We start from the raw sequence: 16,399 nt of genomic DNA on the forward strand, positions 1-16,399 counted from the left end.
ATCATGTTTAGTGATAGTAATAAAATAGCATGTGTGTGTTACCTGCAGTGCACAACAATGGGTGTGTGTAAGGGCCTCTGGTGCAGGTAGTATCCATGAACCTCCTGGATGAAGCAGATTAGATTGCTCTTGCTCTCAGGAAGACCCCTGGGAGGGAGGGGGAAAGAGAGAGAGAAAGAGAGAGGAAGAAGAAGAGAAATGGTATTCGTTAGCCAGATGTTCATTTCCATGCATACAGTGGTTACTCAGTTGTTCCTGTGTGTGTGTGTCCTGTGACTGTGTGGACTCACAGCTCAGGCCAGGAGGTGAACTGTAGGTGTATGACGGTGCGTTTGAGGCTCTGGTCACGGTACTGCAGGCCAATCATTCGCTCCACGTGGGTGGGCGTGGTCTTCTGCGTAGTCAGTGTGACTGTGATTGGTCCCTGAGCAAGCTGCTGGCCGCGTTCTGTCGGGAAGTAGCGCAAAACCTTTCCCTACGGAAACACAATCAAGAGACAAAGAGTTGGGGTTCTTCCAATAAATTATAAAGTGTCAATCAAAATATGGACTGATAACATCAAATGGAATAATTCATTTGTGTTTTCACAGACGTTTCTGTCAATAGTCTGGAAGTAAATAAACCATCTACTCAAAGTTTTGCCTTATCCAATTCCTTACCTACTTCTTATTCCTCCTTGGGTAAAAAAACAACAGGTGGTACATCTACCATGGTGGTAAGCCTTTATGAGCGACCCCTAGAATGGCCCATTCCTTCTCCCCTGAGTGTGTGCTCATACCTTATCTAGCTCCTGCTCTGACACCAGCATGACCACCAGCGAAACCTTCTGCTCCCACACCATGAGCCAGAAGTCTGCGGCCGTACCCGACAGCGGAGCCTGCGTGGCGATGAGGCGCGGGCAGTAGGGCGACAGCTCCTCCACAAAGCTACCGTTGATGTAGTCGTCCTTGCCCGAGCGCAGCAGCACGCGGTTACAGTCGTAGGGCATCACGTCCTGGTGGCGGTTCTTCATGGTGTAGCAGCGGGCGATGGCAATGGACAGCTGCCTGGCGTCCCTCTCCTGCCCCTCCTGGAGCTCCTTCCAGCGGGCATCCAGCGGCGACAGACCACCTTCGTCCACCGACGGGCGCTCCAGAGACTCCACGGCCAACCGGAAGCGTTCGAGTTCACCGCAGAGGCGTGCTACGCGTTCGGGGGCTTGGTACGGGTCGCCCTGGATCAGCCGGACGCCCTGGGAGCTCTTCTTACGCCGCTCCCCGTCCTGAGGGTCAGCCTTGGTGGGTTGGAGGACGTTGGCGGGGGCCTTGGGGCCGCCGGGCTGGCTCTCTGGGCTGGAGGAGAGCAGGTCGTCTGTGATGGAGTTCTGGTGCGGGAAGAGGGAGGTGGAGGGGGATGAAGAGGAAGGGAGAGAGGGTGGACCGCCGGGGGTGGGGGCCGGGGAGGGCCTCTGGGGGGCCAGGCCTAGGGAAGAGGGGCCTGGGGAGGGAGAAGGGGAAGGTGAGGGCGAGGGCGAGGGAGGGATGACGTTAGGTGGGGGGGCCACTGGAGGAGCTCCAGCAGTTGGTGGAATCATGTGCTGGGGAGGGGGCCGAGGTTGACCCATAGAGGTGGGCTGTGGTGGGGCTCCGGGAGAGCCGTTCACACCTGGAGGAGTAGGGTACATGGTGGGGGTCATGGGGGCTACAGGCTGGGGAGCCTGGGACTGTTGGGGGGCTGAATGAGGCATCATAGGAGGCTGGTAGCCCTGTGGTAACTGGGGCTGGTAGCCATGTTGGGGGGGCTGACCAGGGTGGGGCATCTGGGGCCCCTGAGGTGGGAGGGGGCCACTGGGCAGGTAAGCCTGAGGGAGCTGGACATGATGGGGCTGGGAAGCAAGGGGCATCTGCTGGTGCAGGCCAGGAGGCATGGGCTGGTTGGTGGGAGGCAGGTAAGCCTGGGAAACTGGGGGCATCGGCTGGCTGTTAGGGGGCATTTGATGATGAGGGCCAGGGTGTATTTGTGGATGAGGGTGCATTTGCTGTGCGTTGGGATGCATTTGTTGTTGTTGGGGAGGTAGCATCTGCTGATGAGGGTGCGGGGGCATCTGTTGGTTGGCAGGGTGCATGTATGGTTGGGAGACAGGGGGCTGGGAGGTGGGGGGCATCTGTGGGTGAGGGCCCCTTGGGATCATGTGTGGGGGCTGTTGGGGCAAGTAGCCCTGCTGAGGGTGTTGAGGCTGATAGCCCTGTGGTAACTGGGGCTGGTAGCCATGCTGGTGTTGTGGCTGGGGCTGACCAGGATATGGCTGCTGATACTGGGGGGGCATGGGCGGCCGGGGCTGGTGCTGGTGCTGGGGGGGCATGTACTGTGGGTAACCCTGCTGGGCCTGGGGAGGGGGTCGGGGCACAGGCATAGCCCTGGGGGCAGACTGGTAGACAGGGGGCAGCTGCCCAGGAGGGTGTTGGTACTGCTGCTGTGGATGTTGGTGTGGCACCTGGCCGGGCGCTTGCATGGGCACCCCAGGCTGGGGCATGTACTGTGGGTACACACCCATCTGTGGGGGAACAGCGTAGCCTGCAGAGACAGTAGGTGGTACAGGATGGCGTGGGGCTGAGTTATAACTGGGGATGGGGGTCTGGATACTATCTACCGTTGTAGTGGAGGGACGGACAGAGGCACGGGCAGGCCCGACTCCCCCAGGTTGGGGGGCTTGTGGCTGGGGAGGGCCATAGCCAGAAACAGGGGGCTGCTGGGGGGGTAGCTGAGTGAGGGGTCCGCGAGGGAAACCCTGGGCGGCGAGCGGGCCGGGGAACTGGGGTGGTCGAAGGTTTGGGGGGAACCGAGGGGCATAGAACGGTGCCCCAGGTGCCCCTGGCCAAGGTAACGAAGCATTGCCACCCAGGTTGGCACCAGGGAGGAAAGCCTCAGGTCCGGGGCGAAGGGCAGAGGGCAGAGAGGGGTGATCGGGGGGTAGACTACGAAGCTCGTCAGGCAGGTCTCCTCCCAGGCTCAGTATAGCAGCGTTGATCTGGGCCAGCTCGGCATCCTCCAGACTAGAACAGGCAGAGTCCACGTCTGAGCCCCCCTTGGACCCCAGGGACGGTTTGGCTGCCGTGGGCCGAGAAGGGGGTTTCTTCTGGGTCTCCCTGTCCAGCACGGCCTTCCTCTCCTCCTCCCTGCCCTGACACAGGTTCTTAGCTCTCTCCAGCAGGTGGGAGGACTTGGTCTCCAGGTCCTCGTAGAACTCCTTCCCCTCCTGGGACTTCTTCATCAGGTCCTCGTAAGCCTCGTAGGACGCCACCAGGGTCTGCACCGTGCCGTTCCACCTGAGAGTTGGAGCGAGAGAAAGGAAGGAGGAGAAGATGAAGGGAACAATGACATGAGGCTAGTGCTTATGTAGCTAGTGTTTCCAGTGGATATTTGTCTGCTCCGATTTGTTTGTGTGTTCTGATTTTCTACATTGGCCCCTTCCCTATGGCCTTGGATTGGAACGGCGTCAAAGTCCTTTGCCCAATAGTACTGGTGTCCCACTAAAACCCTTCCCAAGCCCTTGCTCACTTGTGTTCCATCTCGGTAAGGCCCTTGCGGACCGAGGCGTATTGCACGTTGGCTTCCGTCAGCGCCTTGAGGATGTTCTCCTGGGCAGACAGGTTCTGGTCAATGTACACTTTCACCTGCTCATACTTCTTCAACTGCTCCTCAAACAACCTCTATAGGGAGGGAGAGAGGGAGGGAGAGAGAGAGAGAGGGGGGGGAGAGAGAGAGAGTGGGGGAGAGGGAGGTGGGGAGAGAGAGGCAAATGTTACATATTGTGTCTTAAGAGGCATGCACAGCGGTCTAAGGCACTGCATCGCAGTGTTGCGACTACATCGCTGTTTGATCCCAGGCTGTGTCACAACCGGCCGTGACCGGGAGTCCCATAGGGCGGCGCACAATTGGCCCAGAGTAGTTCGGGGGGGCTTTACTTGGCTCATCGCGCTCTAGCGACTCCCTGTGGCGGGCGGGGTGCCTGCAGGCTGACTTTGGTCGTCAGTTGAACAGTGTTTCCTCCGACACATTGGTTCAGCTGGCTTTTGGGTTAAGCGAGCGGGTGTTAAGAAGAGCGGCTTGGCGGGTCATGTTTCGGAGGACGCATGACTCAACCTTCGCCTCTCCCAAGCCCGTTGGGGAGTTGCAGCGATGAGACAAGATCGTAATCACGAAATTGGGGAGAAAAAAACGGGGTAAAAAAATATATTTATATACACACACACAATGTCCTGTACCTTCATGTCAGTGCGCTCAGTAGTGACCAGGGAGGAAGTGATGTCGTCCTGCTGGATGAGGTCACGCAGCTGTTTCTCCAGGGTGCTCCTCTGGTCCCTCATCTCTTGCACCTTCCCCAGGATCCTCTTCATACACTGCAGCCCTGCCACCTCCTCTGTAGGATCACACACACACATTTAGAAACACACTCCAAATGACCACACAAACACATAACTCTTTTCCACTCTCCTATACCCACCCTCGTTGAGTTGGGGCCTAGGCAGGGCATCTCTCAGGGCATCCAGTGGTCCCCCCAGCAGCCTCAGGTTACTGATGTGCAGGTTCATGGCTCTGTGCAGCTCTGTGTTGGTGAAGCTGGCCTTCTCATGGGCCTCCATGTACTTCTCCAGGTCCCTGCGGATCTCAGCCAGGGTCTGGGCATGTGCCTGGGGATGCAGCTGCGCCGCAAGGCCTCCTCCTGCCGCCTCTTGCAGCGCCCGCAACCCGGCCTCGTCCTCCTCCAGCACGTCCCGGATCTCCCTCAGAGACGCCTCCACGTCCGTGAACACACCAGACAGGACTGAGGGAGAGGGACATAGGGATTAGTATCTAAAGGCTGTGTGCGTATGTGTGTGGGTATGTGTGTGTGTGAGTGTGTGACATGTGTATGTGTGTGTGTGTGTCCCAAGCCAACCACTCACCCTGCATGGACTGAATGAGGCTCTTGACAGTGTCTGGTCTGACACTGAGCGCAGCACACTTCTCCATCAGTACAGGGGGGATGTGACTGTACATGTCCAGGTTATCTACTGAGTCTGGCTCCAGACCCAGAGAGTCCATAAACTGCCTGCAAAGCCAGAGCTAGATCAGTAACCACACAAAGTCACTATATTAAACCGTAAAGGCATACCTAGACGTCTCAAATACACACACAGCCCCTCCGACTCTCCTACTCACTCTAGAGTCTCATTCCTGCTGTCTATCTTGGCCATGATGTCCCGTAGCAACTTGGCCTTCTCTTCACTGTAGAGAGAGGAGGCCTCGTGGGCAGCCATGGGCACCAGCTTGGAAAACAGGTCTGGTCCTGTGACACTGGGATCAGTTGGGTTCACGGGCAAGGCCTTCACCAGGGGGGCACCTAGAGAGGACATGATGACAATGAAAATCCAAATATAGTATATGAAATGCAGGAGAGGTTAAGTGTGAGGATAGGTCGTAGGTCAGGGTTCAATGTTACCTTTGACTGAAGCAAGAGTCTCCAACGAGGGGACAGTCTCATGGTAGATGAAGTCATTGTCTTTCTTGGCAGAGTTGAACCTACAAGGGACAGAGGATAAGGAATAGCAGAGGAAGGGTCAGAGAGAACCACTTAAGCGAGAGCTCCACTGTTTGAGTGAGAGAGTGTGGCAGAGTGTGTGTGACTGTCTACATCTCAAAGGGTAAAGACTGTACCAACATAGCCACAATCATAAGTGAATATACAGTAGAGAATATAGCTGCTTACTTTCCCCCTATCACGTCCATGGTGAACTTCAAGGCCTCCTGCACACTGTCCGGCTGACCCTGTTAAAACAGAGAGAACGAGAGAAGAGAGAGAATTGAGGGAAAGGAGCATAAAGACAGTTCCTTTGTTATGAAAATGTATTCACTCACTAACTGTAAGTCGCTCTGGATAAGAGCGTCTGCTAAATGACTAAAATGTACATGTTATTGTAAGCTTGATAACAGATACAAAAGAAACCATTTCAGAATGCCAAATGGAAAAGGTTACAGAGTCAACTGGAAGGTGACTGTACCTTGGCCAACTTGATGGCTTCACTGAGTTTGTCTAAGGAGCTCTGCAGGTAAGCCAGCTGTTAAAAACAAAAAAACACACAGCTTTAGAAAAATAGGTGTATAAGGAGAGAGATTGGTATGCATGTAGGGAGGGGGGGGGGGTTACATACCCGCTCTCCATATTTCTGTTGCTCCTCAGCCTGCTTCCCCATATGCAGCTGAAAATAAATATAATGTTATTAAATAAAATAGTATTTGTAAACCAAATTCAGAACACATTTGCAATATACTCCCTCACAACTCACTGTTCTGTCTCACACTTACATGGGCGATGGAAGCAAAGTAGTAGATCTTCATCTGCACCAGTTTTTTCCAGTCCTTCTGGATCTTTCCCAGCATGGAGGCCGTGTCAGAGTTCTCCAGAGCCCTGCACGCCTCCTTATAGTAGTCCACCACCTACACCAGGCCAACAACAGAACAGTCGCACACCTGGGTCGGACTCATTAGGGCACACCGTAGCAAAACATTTTGCGACAGAAAATGAAAATTCGCATTTTCCTATTGGATAAGTTCAGTTAGTCCCTCCCCGTTTGATGCCTATTGAGAACGACCCTGCTCTAGGACAACTGAGGTCTAGAGGGTGTTATCATGCACTACTACTATGTCTTGTGTTGAGAGGAGAGAGATTTACCTGAGCACTGATGCGGGCTACAAGGAAACTCTTCCTGTTGTCCAGCATGGACTTCTCCAGGAGACACTCCTGAGCCTGGCCCTGAACGGAGACAAATAAACACGATGAAGTGTGTGAGTGTGTGTGTGTGTGAGAACACATGCATGTGCGCACGTGTGTGTGTGTGTATGTGTGTCTGATAGTTACCAGCATGAGGTTGATGTTGAGGTTAAGGATCTGGTGACTCATGTCCACGCTGAAGTTGTGGCTGAAGTGGTCCCTCAGGTAGGAGAAGGCCCCCGCGGAGCACTGGAAGTGTGTACATGACACCTTCATCCCCTAGAGGGAGAGAGAGAGAGGAGGAAAGGGGTGAAAGAGGAAGGGAGACAGAAGAGAGTGAGGATGGAAGCGAGAGAAATAGACAAAGGGACATATTGAGTTTCAGAAAAAGGATGGCAATACAATGGATGTCAGTGTGAGATGTCATGGAGAGAGGTTAACGTGTTAAAGATAGACGGCCATTGATTCTGCTCACCTCTTCTGACACCCTGTTATCCATGGCTCCCAACATGGAGTGGAGAGCACCTACAGAGAAGACAACATTACGGCAATCAGGAAATAGCTGTTTGACGGAAGGTCAGTTTTACATTTCACCACTCAACGGTTCAACTCACCCAGGTTATAGAGGATGCAGGCTTGCTCATAGCTGATGTCATCATGAGTGACTGTTTTTCCAGAAAATATTTCTGTCCTGGTAAGAGAGAATGAAATTGGTGACACACTGTATTGGACACATGAGGGTGTGGTGTGTGTCTACGTGGATGTGCCTGTCTGTATTTGTATATACTATGGATCCCCATTAGTTCCTGCCAAGGCAGCAGTTACTCTTCCTGCGGTCCAGCAAAATTAAGGCAGTTATATACAATTTAAAAAACATTACAATACATTTCACAACAGATTTTTACAACACATTAAGTGTGTGTCCTCAGGCCCCTACTCTACTACCACATATCTATAACACAAAATCCATGTGTATAGTGTGTATGTTATCGTGTGTGTGTATGCGTGTGTCTGTGCCTATGTGTGTCTTCACATTCCCGGCTGTTCCATAAGGTGTATTTTTATCTGTTTTTTTTAAATCAGATTTGACTGCTTGCATGAGTTACTTGATGTGGAATAGAGTTCCATGTAGTCATGGCTCTATGTAGTACTGTGCCCCTGCCATTGTCTGTTCTGGACTTGTGGACTGTGAAGAGACCTCTGTTGGCATGTCTTGTGGGGTATGCATGGGCGTCCGAGCTGTGTGCTAGTAGTTTAAACAGACAGCTTTGTTGCATTCAACATGTCAATGCTTCTCACAAATACAAGTAGTGATGAAGTCAATCTCTCTTCTACTTTGAGCCAGGTGAGATTGACATGCATATTATTCATGTTAACTCTCCGTGTACATTTAAGGGCCAGCCGTGCTGTCCTGTTCTGGGCCAATTGTAATTTCCCTAAGTCCTTTGTGGCACCTGACCACATGACTGGATAGTAGTCCAGGTGTGACAAAATTAGGGCCTGTAGGACCTGCCTTGATGATAGCGTTGTTAAGAACGCAGAGTAGCGCTTTATTATGGACAGACCTCACCCCATCTTAGTTACTGTTGCATCAATGTGTTTTGAACATGACAGTTTACAATCAAGCATGTGTTCTGTTATACAGGTAACTCTTGATTCACAATATAGCAGGGGATGTAAAGCCATAACACCAATGTTCCCTCTAAGCTTAGCCCAGAGACTAATTAAAGCTCCCCCGGGACTGCCGCGCAGAAATATCAGCCCACAGAGAGAAGCACAAGATTGAACTTAAACTTTTTAGAGCAGTGGTAACCAACCGGTTGATTGCGATCGACTGGTCGATCTCCAATGCATTCCTAGTCGATTGCCAAACATTTCTGTAAAAAACCCAACGATAAAGCCTTGTGTTCCTATTTTAAAAAATTTCGTCTCGAGCTGTTGGCAAGTAGGTGAACTGTTGCCATTTTGAACCATTGCATGTGTCTGAAGGTAGAAACTCTGCCTTCCCAGCGGGCCCAGAGAGCAAATCAAGTGCACTATAGGCCTACCGCTGGCCAATCGGATGGCTCAGATGACCTTGTCTGCAGTAACGTAGCAAGGCATAAAAGAAAGCTACAGCAAAGTTGATACTGTGAAATTTCAAAACGTTTAAAACCATGACTAGAGAGACTGTCAAACAGATGCTGTTTTTATGAGTGAGTTCATGTTTAAGTTCTTACTCAGCACTGTCAACACTTTGTATTCAATGCTTTTATAAGCCATAAAAAGCACGTTTTTCCTATATCCACTCAGCGCTACAACAAGCACTGCAGCAGTAATGAATGAGTAGGAAAGTGTATCTATAGGCTTGCGTTGTTGTTATTATTAGCGGTTTGGGTCTTTTTTAATATCGAGGAATATTTCACTTTCTCTGTTCATAGGAGTAACAACATGACTTTGTGCATGAGGCAGAAAGAATGCGGTGCGAGTCGAGTTTTGCCAGTTGGAAGACGGTGTCCCTTTTTGGTCAGTGGAGGAAAGGGAGAGCGGAGGGATGTTGAGAGGCGGACCCTCAGTCTGCAGCTCTCTCCCTCCGCTGAGACTGACCATCAGACGCAGGCACCATCAGCCCAGTAAAAAAATAAAAAATTCAGCTGTGCTTCACAAGTAATACAACTGCGGATCTATTTCCGATGTGATCATATAGTCTACCTCAAATGTTGAAATGTAATTTAAAAAAATAGCCCAAACAACAATGCATTGGCAGGGCAATTCAAGCAAAGCCAATATGTGGTGATAATGTATTGGGCCTATAGCTTACTGCACAAACCTCATTGCTACAGTACTGTTTTTAATTGATTCATGTTGCATAGGCGTACGGAAAAAAAAAGTTATGTTAAAAAAATATCTGAGCGGTAGATCTCGGCTTGCATTTTGACACAAATTGATCTAGACTCAGAAAAGGTTGGTGACCATGGTTCTAGAGTTTTCCCTGTTAACACTATCAACGTTTCCCTTTACTGTGGCAATTGTGATCGAATCAACACAATATTAGCCATTTTGTTGTTGGCAGAACGCATCGGAGTAGGATTCTATTGCATTGACATGCACTACTCAGCCCGTACTCTACACAGACCAGTGCGGTATAAACAATCAGAGCTGCAGTAAGCCTATATGCATATAGACCATTGCCATATATGTACAGTTGAAGTCGGAAGTTTACATACACTTAGGTTGGAGTCATTAAAACTTGTTTTTCAACCACTCCACAAACTTCTTGTTAACAAACTATAGTTTTGGCAAGTCGGCTAGGACATCTACTTTGTGCATGACACAAGTAATTTTTCCAACAATTGTTTACAGACAGATTATTTCACTGTATCACAATTCCAGTGAGTCAGAAGTTTATATACACTAAGTTGACTGTGCCTTTAAACAGCTTGGAAAATTCCAGAAAATTATGTCAAGGCTTTAGAAGCTTCTGATAGGCTAATTGACATCATTTGAGTAAATTGGAGGTGTACCTGTGGATGTATTTCAAGGCCTACCTTCAAACTCAGTGCCTCTTTGCTTGACATCATGGGAAAATCAAAAGAAATCAGCCAAGTCTGGTTCATCCTTGGGAGCAATTTCCAAACGCCTGAAGGTACCACGTTCATCTGTACAAACAATAGTACATAAGTATAAACACCATGGGACCATGCAGCCGTCATACCGCTCAGGAAGGAGACGGTTTCTGTCTCCTAGAGATGAACGTACTTTGGTGCGAAAAGTGCAAATCAATCCCAGAACAACAACAAAAGACCTTGTGAAGATGCTGGAGGAAACAGGTACAAAAGTATCTATATCCACAGTAAAACAAGTCCTATATCGACATAACCTGAAAGGCCGCTCAGCAAGGAAGAAGCCACTGCTCCAAAACCGCCATAAAAAAGCCAGACTATGGTTTGCAACTGCACATGGGGAAAAATATTGTACTTTTTGGAGAAATGTCCTCTTGTCTGATTAAACAAAAATAGAACTGTTTGGCCATAATGACCATCGTTATGTTTGGAGGAAAAAGGGGGTTGCTTGCAAGCCGAAGAACACCATCCCAACCGTGAAGCACTGGCGTGGCAGCATCGTGTTGTGGGGGTGCTTTCCTGCAGAAGGAACTTGTGCACTTCACAAAATAGATGGCATCATGAGGAAGAAAAATTATGTGGATATATTGAAGCAACATCTCAAGACATCAGTCAGGAAGTTAAAGCTTGGTCCCAAATGGGTCTTCCAAATGGACAATGACTCCAAGCATACTTCCAAAGTTGTGGCAAAATGGCTTAAGGACAACAAAGTCAAGGTATTGGAGTGGCCATCACAAAGCCCTGACCTCAATCCTATAGAAGATTTGTGGGCAGAACTGAAAAAGCGTGTGAAAGCAAGGAGGCCTACAAACCTGACTCAGTTACACCAGCTCTGTCAGGAGGAATGGGCCAAAATTCACCCAACTTATTGTGGGAAGCTTGTGGAAGGCTACCCGAAACGTTTGATACAAGTTAAACAATTGAAAGGCAATGCTACCAAATACTAATTGAGTATCTAAACTTCTGACCCACTGGGAATGTGATGAAAGAAATAAAAGCTGAAATAAATCATTATCTCTACTATTATTCTGACATTTCACATTTTTAAAATAAAGTGGTGATCCTAACTGACCTAAGACAGGGAATTTTTACTAGGATTAAATGTCAGGAATTGTGAAAAACTGAGTTTAAATGTATTTGGCTAAGGTGTACAGTGAGGGAAAAAAGTATTTGATCCCCTGCTGATTTTGTACGTTTGCCCACTGACAAAGAAATGATCAGTCTATAATTTTAATGGTAGGTTTATTTGAACAGTGAGAGACAGAATAACAACAACAAAATCCAGAAAAACACATGTCAAAAATGTTATAAATTGATTTGCATTTTAATGAGGGAAATAAGTATTTGACCCCCTCTCAATCAGATACATTTCTGGCTCCCAGGTGTCTTATATACAGGTAACGAGCTGAGATTAGAAGCACACTCTTAAAGTGCTCCTAATCTCAGCTTGTTACCTGTATAAAAGACACCTGTCCACAGAAGAAATCAATCAATCAGATTCCAAACCACCATGGCCAAGACCAAAGAGCTCTCCAAGGATGTCAGGGACAAGATTGTAGACCTACACAAGGCTGGAATGGGCTACAAGACCATCGCCGAGCAGCTTGGTGAGAAGGTGACAACAGTTGGTGCGATTATTCGCAAATGGAAGAAACACAAAATAACTGTCAATCTCCCTCTGCCTGTGGCTCCATGCAAGATCTCACCTTGTGGAGTTGCAATGATCATGAGAACGGTGAGGAATCAGCCCAGAACTACACGGGAGGATCTTGTCAATGATCTCAAGGCAGCTGGGACCATAGTCACCAAGAAAACAATTGTTAACACACTACGCCGTGAAGGACTGAAATCCTGCAGCGCCCGCAAGGTCCGCCTGCTCAAGAAAGCACATATACATGCCCGTCTGAAGTTTGCCAATGAACATCTGACTCAACTCGCATCAACTCAACTCGACGTGTTTGGAGGAGGAGGAATGCTGCCTATGACCCCAAGAACACCATCCCTACCGTCAAACATGGAGGTGGAAACAACTTCACCGCATCAAAGGGACGATGGACGGGGCCATGTACTGTCAAATCTTGGGTGAGAACCTCCTTCCCTCAGCCAGGGCATTGAAAATGGGTCATGGATGGGTATTCCAGCATGATAATGACCCAAAACACACGGCAAAGGCAACAAAGGAGTGGCTCAAGAAGAAGCACATTAAGGTCCTGGAGTGGCCTAGCCAGTCTTCAGACCTTAATGCCATAGAAAATCTGTGGAGAGAGCTGAAGGTTCGAGTTGAGAGGGGTCAAATACTTATTTCCCTCATTAAAATGCAAATTAATTTATAACATTTTTGACATGCATTTTTCTGGATTTTGTTGTTGTTATTCTGTCTCTCACTGTTCAAATAAACCTACCATTAAAATTATAGACTGATCATTTCTTTGTCAGTGGGCAAACGTACAAAATCAGCAGGGGATCAAATACTTTTTTCCCTCACTGTATGTAAACTTCCGACTTCAACTGTATGTGCCATTTACTTTGAACTGGACTGTGTGTAAAGCATGAGCAGTTGTGAGTAGATGCGCTTAATTTGAGATCAAAACAAGAGCTGCATGTAGCCACGTGTGCATATTTTCTTCATATCCTTTGCTAGTTAGTGAGTTATTAGCCCGTTTATAGATAATTTGTAGTCAGCAATAGGGGAGTGATTGCTGCAAAGCGAGTCAGGTAAAGAGCTTTTTTTATGTCTTAAAGGGGCAGTGTTGTATTTTGAGACAGGCTTGAATAAGCTAAGTAGCCAATAGGTAGAGGGTAACATAATTTGTCTGATTCTCTGTAATAATGGTATGGGAATAATAATGCATTTTATTTTGTAAAGCAGTTTCTTGCATCTTACAACACAACAACATTTTCAGTCACCTCCTTGTCTGAAGGACAAGTGGATAAACAGGTTAATGTTAAACACTGCATGTTGTTTTTTTTCAAAAGTCTCATGGAATGTAGGCCTACATTGAACACCACACATTGGCTGCTACATTAGGCTGAATGATAGAACAGCTATTTCCATGTTAAAATGTTATGGGATGCATTTCCTCTATTGTTTTGATGGTAGGCCACTCTGGTAGGCCTACTCTATGATCAAATAGCCATAGTAGCCTACATGGCCACTGTTAAAACTGTAACTTAAACCTGGTATGGCCTCCCGAGTGGCGCAGCGGTCTAAGGCACTGCAGTGCTTGAGGCGTCACTACAGATCCGGGTTCGCAGCCGGCCGCGACCGGGAGACCCATGAGGCGACGCACAATTGGCCCAGCATCGTCCAGGTTAGGGGAGGGTTTGGCCGGCCGGGAAGTCCTTGTCCCATCGCGCTCTAGCGACCCATCGCGCTCTAGCGCATGCACGCTGACACGGTCGCCAGTTGTACAGTGTTTCCTCCGGCTGGCTTCCGGGTTAAGCGAGCAGTGTGTCAAGAAGCAGTGTGGCTTGGCAGGGTTGTGTTTCGGAGGACGCATGGCTCTCGACCTTCACCTCTCCTGAGTCCGTATGGGAGTTGCAGCGATGGGACAAGACTAACTACCAACTGGATATAACGAAAAAGGGGTATAATAAATACTTAAAGCGGGTACAGCCTCAGTGTTCGCGTTTACTGTGAACACTGAGGCTGTACTTGCTTTAAGTGCTGGACGTTGCACAGAATTTTCACAACGTTAAAGTTTGCGCTAAGCAGACCTGAAATTTGCTCAGTGCCTGAAAGAAATTGAGGGAACATTGCATAACACATTCGCTTTTCCAGCAGCAGATTATGATAGATAATGTCAAAAGATGCACTGAAGTCTAACAAAACAGATCCCACAATCTTTTCATTATCAATTTCTCTCAGCCAATTATCAGTCATTTGTGTGAGTGCCGTACATGTTGAATGCCCTTCCCTATAAGCGTGCTGAAAATCTGCTGTTAATTTGTTTACTGTGAAATAGCATTGTATCTGGTCAAACACTATTTTTTCCAAACGTTTACTAAGGGTTGGTAACAGGCTGATTGGTCAAATGTTTGAACCAGTAAAGGGTGCTTTGCTATTCTTGGGGAGCAGAATTACTTTTGCTTCCCTCCAGGCCTGAGAGCACACACTTTCCTGTAGGCTTAGATTGAAAAGATGTCAAATGGCAGTGGCAATATCGTCCGTTATCATCCTCAGTCATTTTCCATCAAAGTTGTCAGAACCATGTGTCTTGTTGATAGACAACAATATTAGTGTCACCTCTTCCACACTCACTTTACAGAATTACAATGCTTGTCTTTCATAATTTGGTCACTTATGCATGGATATGTAGGCTCAGAATTTGTTGTTGACATGTTATGCCAAAGTTTGCTAATCTTGCCAATTAAAAAAGTATTAAAGCAGTTGGCAATATCAGTGGGTTTTGTGATGAATGAGCCATCTGATTCAATGAATGATGGAGCCGAATTTGCCTTATTGCCCAACATTTCATTTAAGGTGCTCTAAAGCCTTTTACTATCATTCTTTATATAATTTATCTTTGTTTCATAGTGACTGTTTTTCCAGAAAATATTAATGTTCTGGTAAGAGAGAATGAAATTAGCGACACACTGCATACATGAGGGTGTGGTGTGTGTCTACGTGTATGGTAGGGAGAGCTTATGAAAGTGTGTGTTTGTGTGTGTGTGTGTGGATAGTCCAGATTGTCCATCTGTAGATGCTCTAGAGATATCTGTTGATAAGCAACTGCTTGCTAAGGTTACAGTTAGGGATGGTTTAGAATAAGGGTTAGGGTAAGAGTTAGGGTTAGGATAAGGTTTAATGGTAGGGTTAGTAGATAGTCTGTAGAGCATCTACAGATGGACTATCCAAATAAAGTTATTTCCTTCTTTCCGTAGCTGTCTGTGGTAGAGTTTATGAAAGCGAGTGTGTGTACGATAAGGATCTCATGGGTAAGTATGTAAATATAGGGGTCCTATGTGTACTTCCTTGTCTCATACCATGAGATGGGTACTGCTGCCTCCTGCCCAGGCCCCAGAGGCACACGGCTCTGGAGGTAGTGCAGCTGCCCAAAGTACTTCCTCAAAATGCTGCAGCCCTCAAAGTCCCGCGTCACATTCACCGCACCCTGCCAGAAAAAGAGAGAAACACTTACTTATTATATGATAGAAAGACAGTACAGTATAACAAAAAAATCACAACATATGACATTTGCATAGCACAACTCGCTCAGTCCCAGTTCATACCTGTCGCAGTGTCTCCAGCTTCTTCAGCTGTTCATTATAGTTGTCTGGATTCTCCCCATAGTTCTTCAGGATGAACTGAAAAGAGAGAGGGAAAGCAGATAAGCGGGGCCATTGGGAGCACAGCAAATAACCTTTCATTAACCAATAAGGTCTATGTCCCGTGTGGCTCAGTTCGTAGAGCATGGTGCTTGGAACGCCAGGGTTGTGGGTTTGATTCAAAACGGGGGACCAGTATGGGGGAAAAAAATATGCAAATGTATGCAGTCTCTCTGGATAAGAGTGTCTGCTAAATTACTAAAATGTAATATTCGATCAGATTCAGATTTGGAGAAATGTTATTGTCCCATCTCTAGAACATTCAATTTGGCCTTGAGAGTTGATTAGAGGAAAATGTAGGCCTATAAGAAGTACAACAAACCTAATGGCCCTCACATTGTCAAAAGAATCCTGGGCTGAGAGAGCCCCTGGATTTGTGTAGGGTGGGGCGTGTATGACTATAGTGCATTCAAGCAATGGTGATTCTATCTTTACCCAGACACCATTCACATGGAAAACCTTTAGTTTTACATAGGCATTGACGGTTTTATTAGGCATAATTGTTGGACGATTCCAGAGTTTAAAGCATGGTTGTTCTACTGAAAAGGTCGGGGACATTCTAAAAACGTTTTTTTCGGTCCCTTTTTGGCGACCAATTGACTATCAAATCAGTCAGACCATCATGTTAAACCGTTTGTTTTTTTTCATTCACTTGTGGGATAAAAGGCTGTCCCACAGTTGTTGCTAATCATTCTGGTTTTGCCATAACAGAGGTGAAACATACTGCGTGTCCACAGGC

The 16,399-nt window shown here is 47.7% G+C and overlaps 1 protein-coding gene across 1 annotated transcript in view; it reads right to left on the bottom strand.

The window, feature by feature from the left end:
• LOC311140563 (tyrosine-protein phosphatase non-receptor type 23-like) overlaps positions 1-16,399 on the bottom strand; it is a 33,023-nt gene that overhangs the window by 2,829 nt on the left and 13,795 nt on the right. Inside the window, exons 2-20 of the mRNA XM_084175679.1 lie at positions 15,565-15,639; positions 15,319-15,446; positions 7,345-7,421; positions 7,206-7,255; positions 6,878-7,009; positions 6,692-6,772; positions 6,325-6,456; positions 6,171-6,218; positions 6,021-6,077; positions 5,729-5,787; positions 5,462-5,541; positions 5,182-5,362; positions 4,926-5,071; positions 4,484-4,804; positions 4,245-4,399; positions 3,538-3,689; positions 779-3,305; positions 291-475; positions 43-147 (exon numbers count right to left, since the gene is read on the bottom strand). Coding sequence (XP_084031805.1) covers positions 43-147; positions 291-475; positions 779-3,305; positions 3,538-3,689; positions 4,245-4,399; positions 4,484-4,804; positions 4,926-5,071; positions 5,182-5,362; positions 5,462-5,541; positions 5,729-5,787; positions 6,021-6,077; positions 6,171-6,218; positions 6,325-6,456; positions 6,692-6,772; positions 6,878-7,009; positions 7,206-7,255; positions 7,345-7,421; positions 15,319-15,446; positions 15,565-15,639 — 4,691 coding nt within the window. The remainder of the gene's footprint in view (positions 1-42; positions 148-290; positions 476-778; positions 3,306-3,537; positions 3,690-4,244; positions 4,400-4,483; positions 4,805-4,925; positions 5,072-5,181; positions 5,363-5,461; positions 5,542-5,728; positions 5,788-6,020; positions 6,078-6,170; positions 6,219-6,324; positions 6,457-6,691; positions 6,773-6,877; positions 7,010-7,205; positions 7,256-7,344; positions 7,422-15,318; positions 15,447-15,564; positions 15,640-16,399) is intronic.

The sequence above is a fragment of the Coregonus lavaretus genome (genome assembly GCF_964263955.1).
Source record: "Coregonus lavaretus genome assembly, chromosome: 13".
NCBI lineage: Eukaryota > Metazoa > Chordata > Actinopteri > Salmoniformes > Salmonidae > Coregonus > Coregonus lavaretus.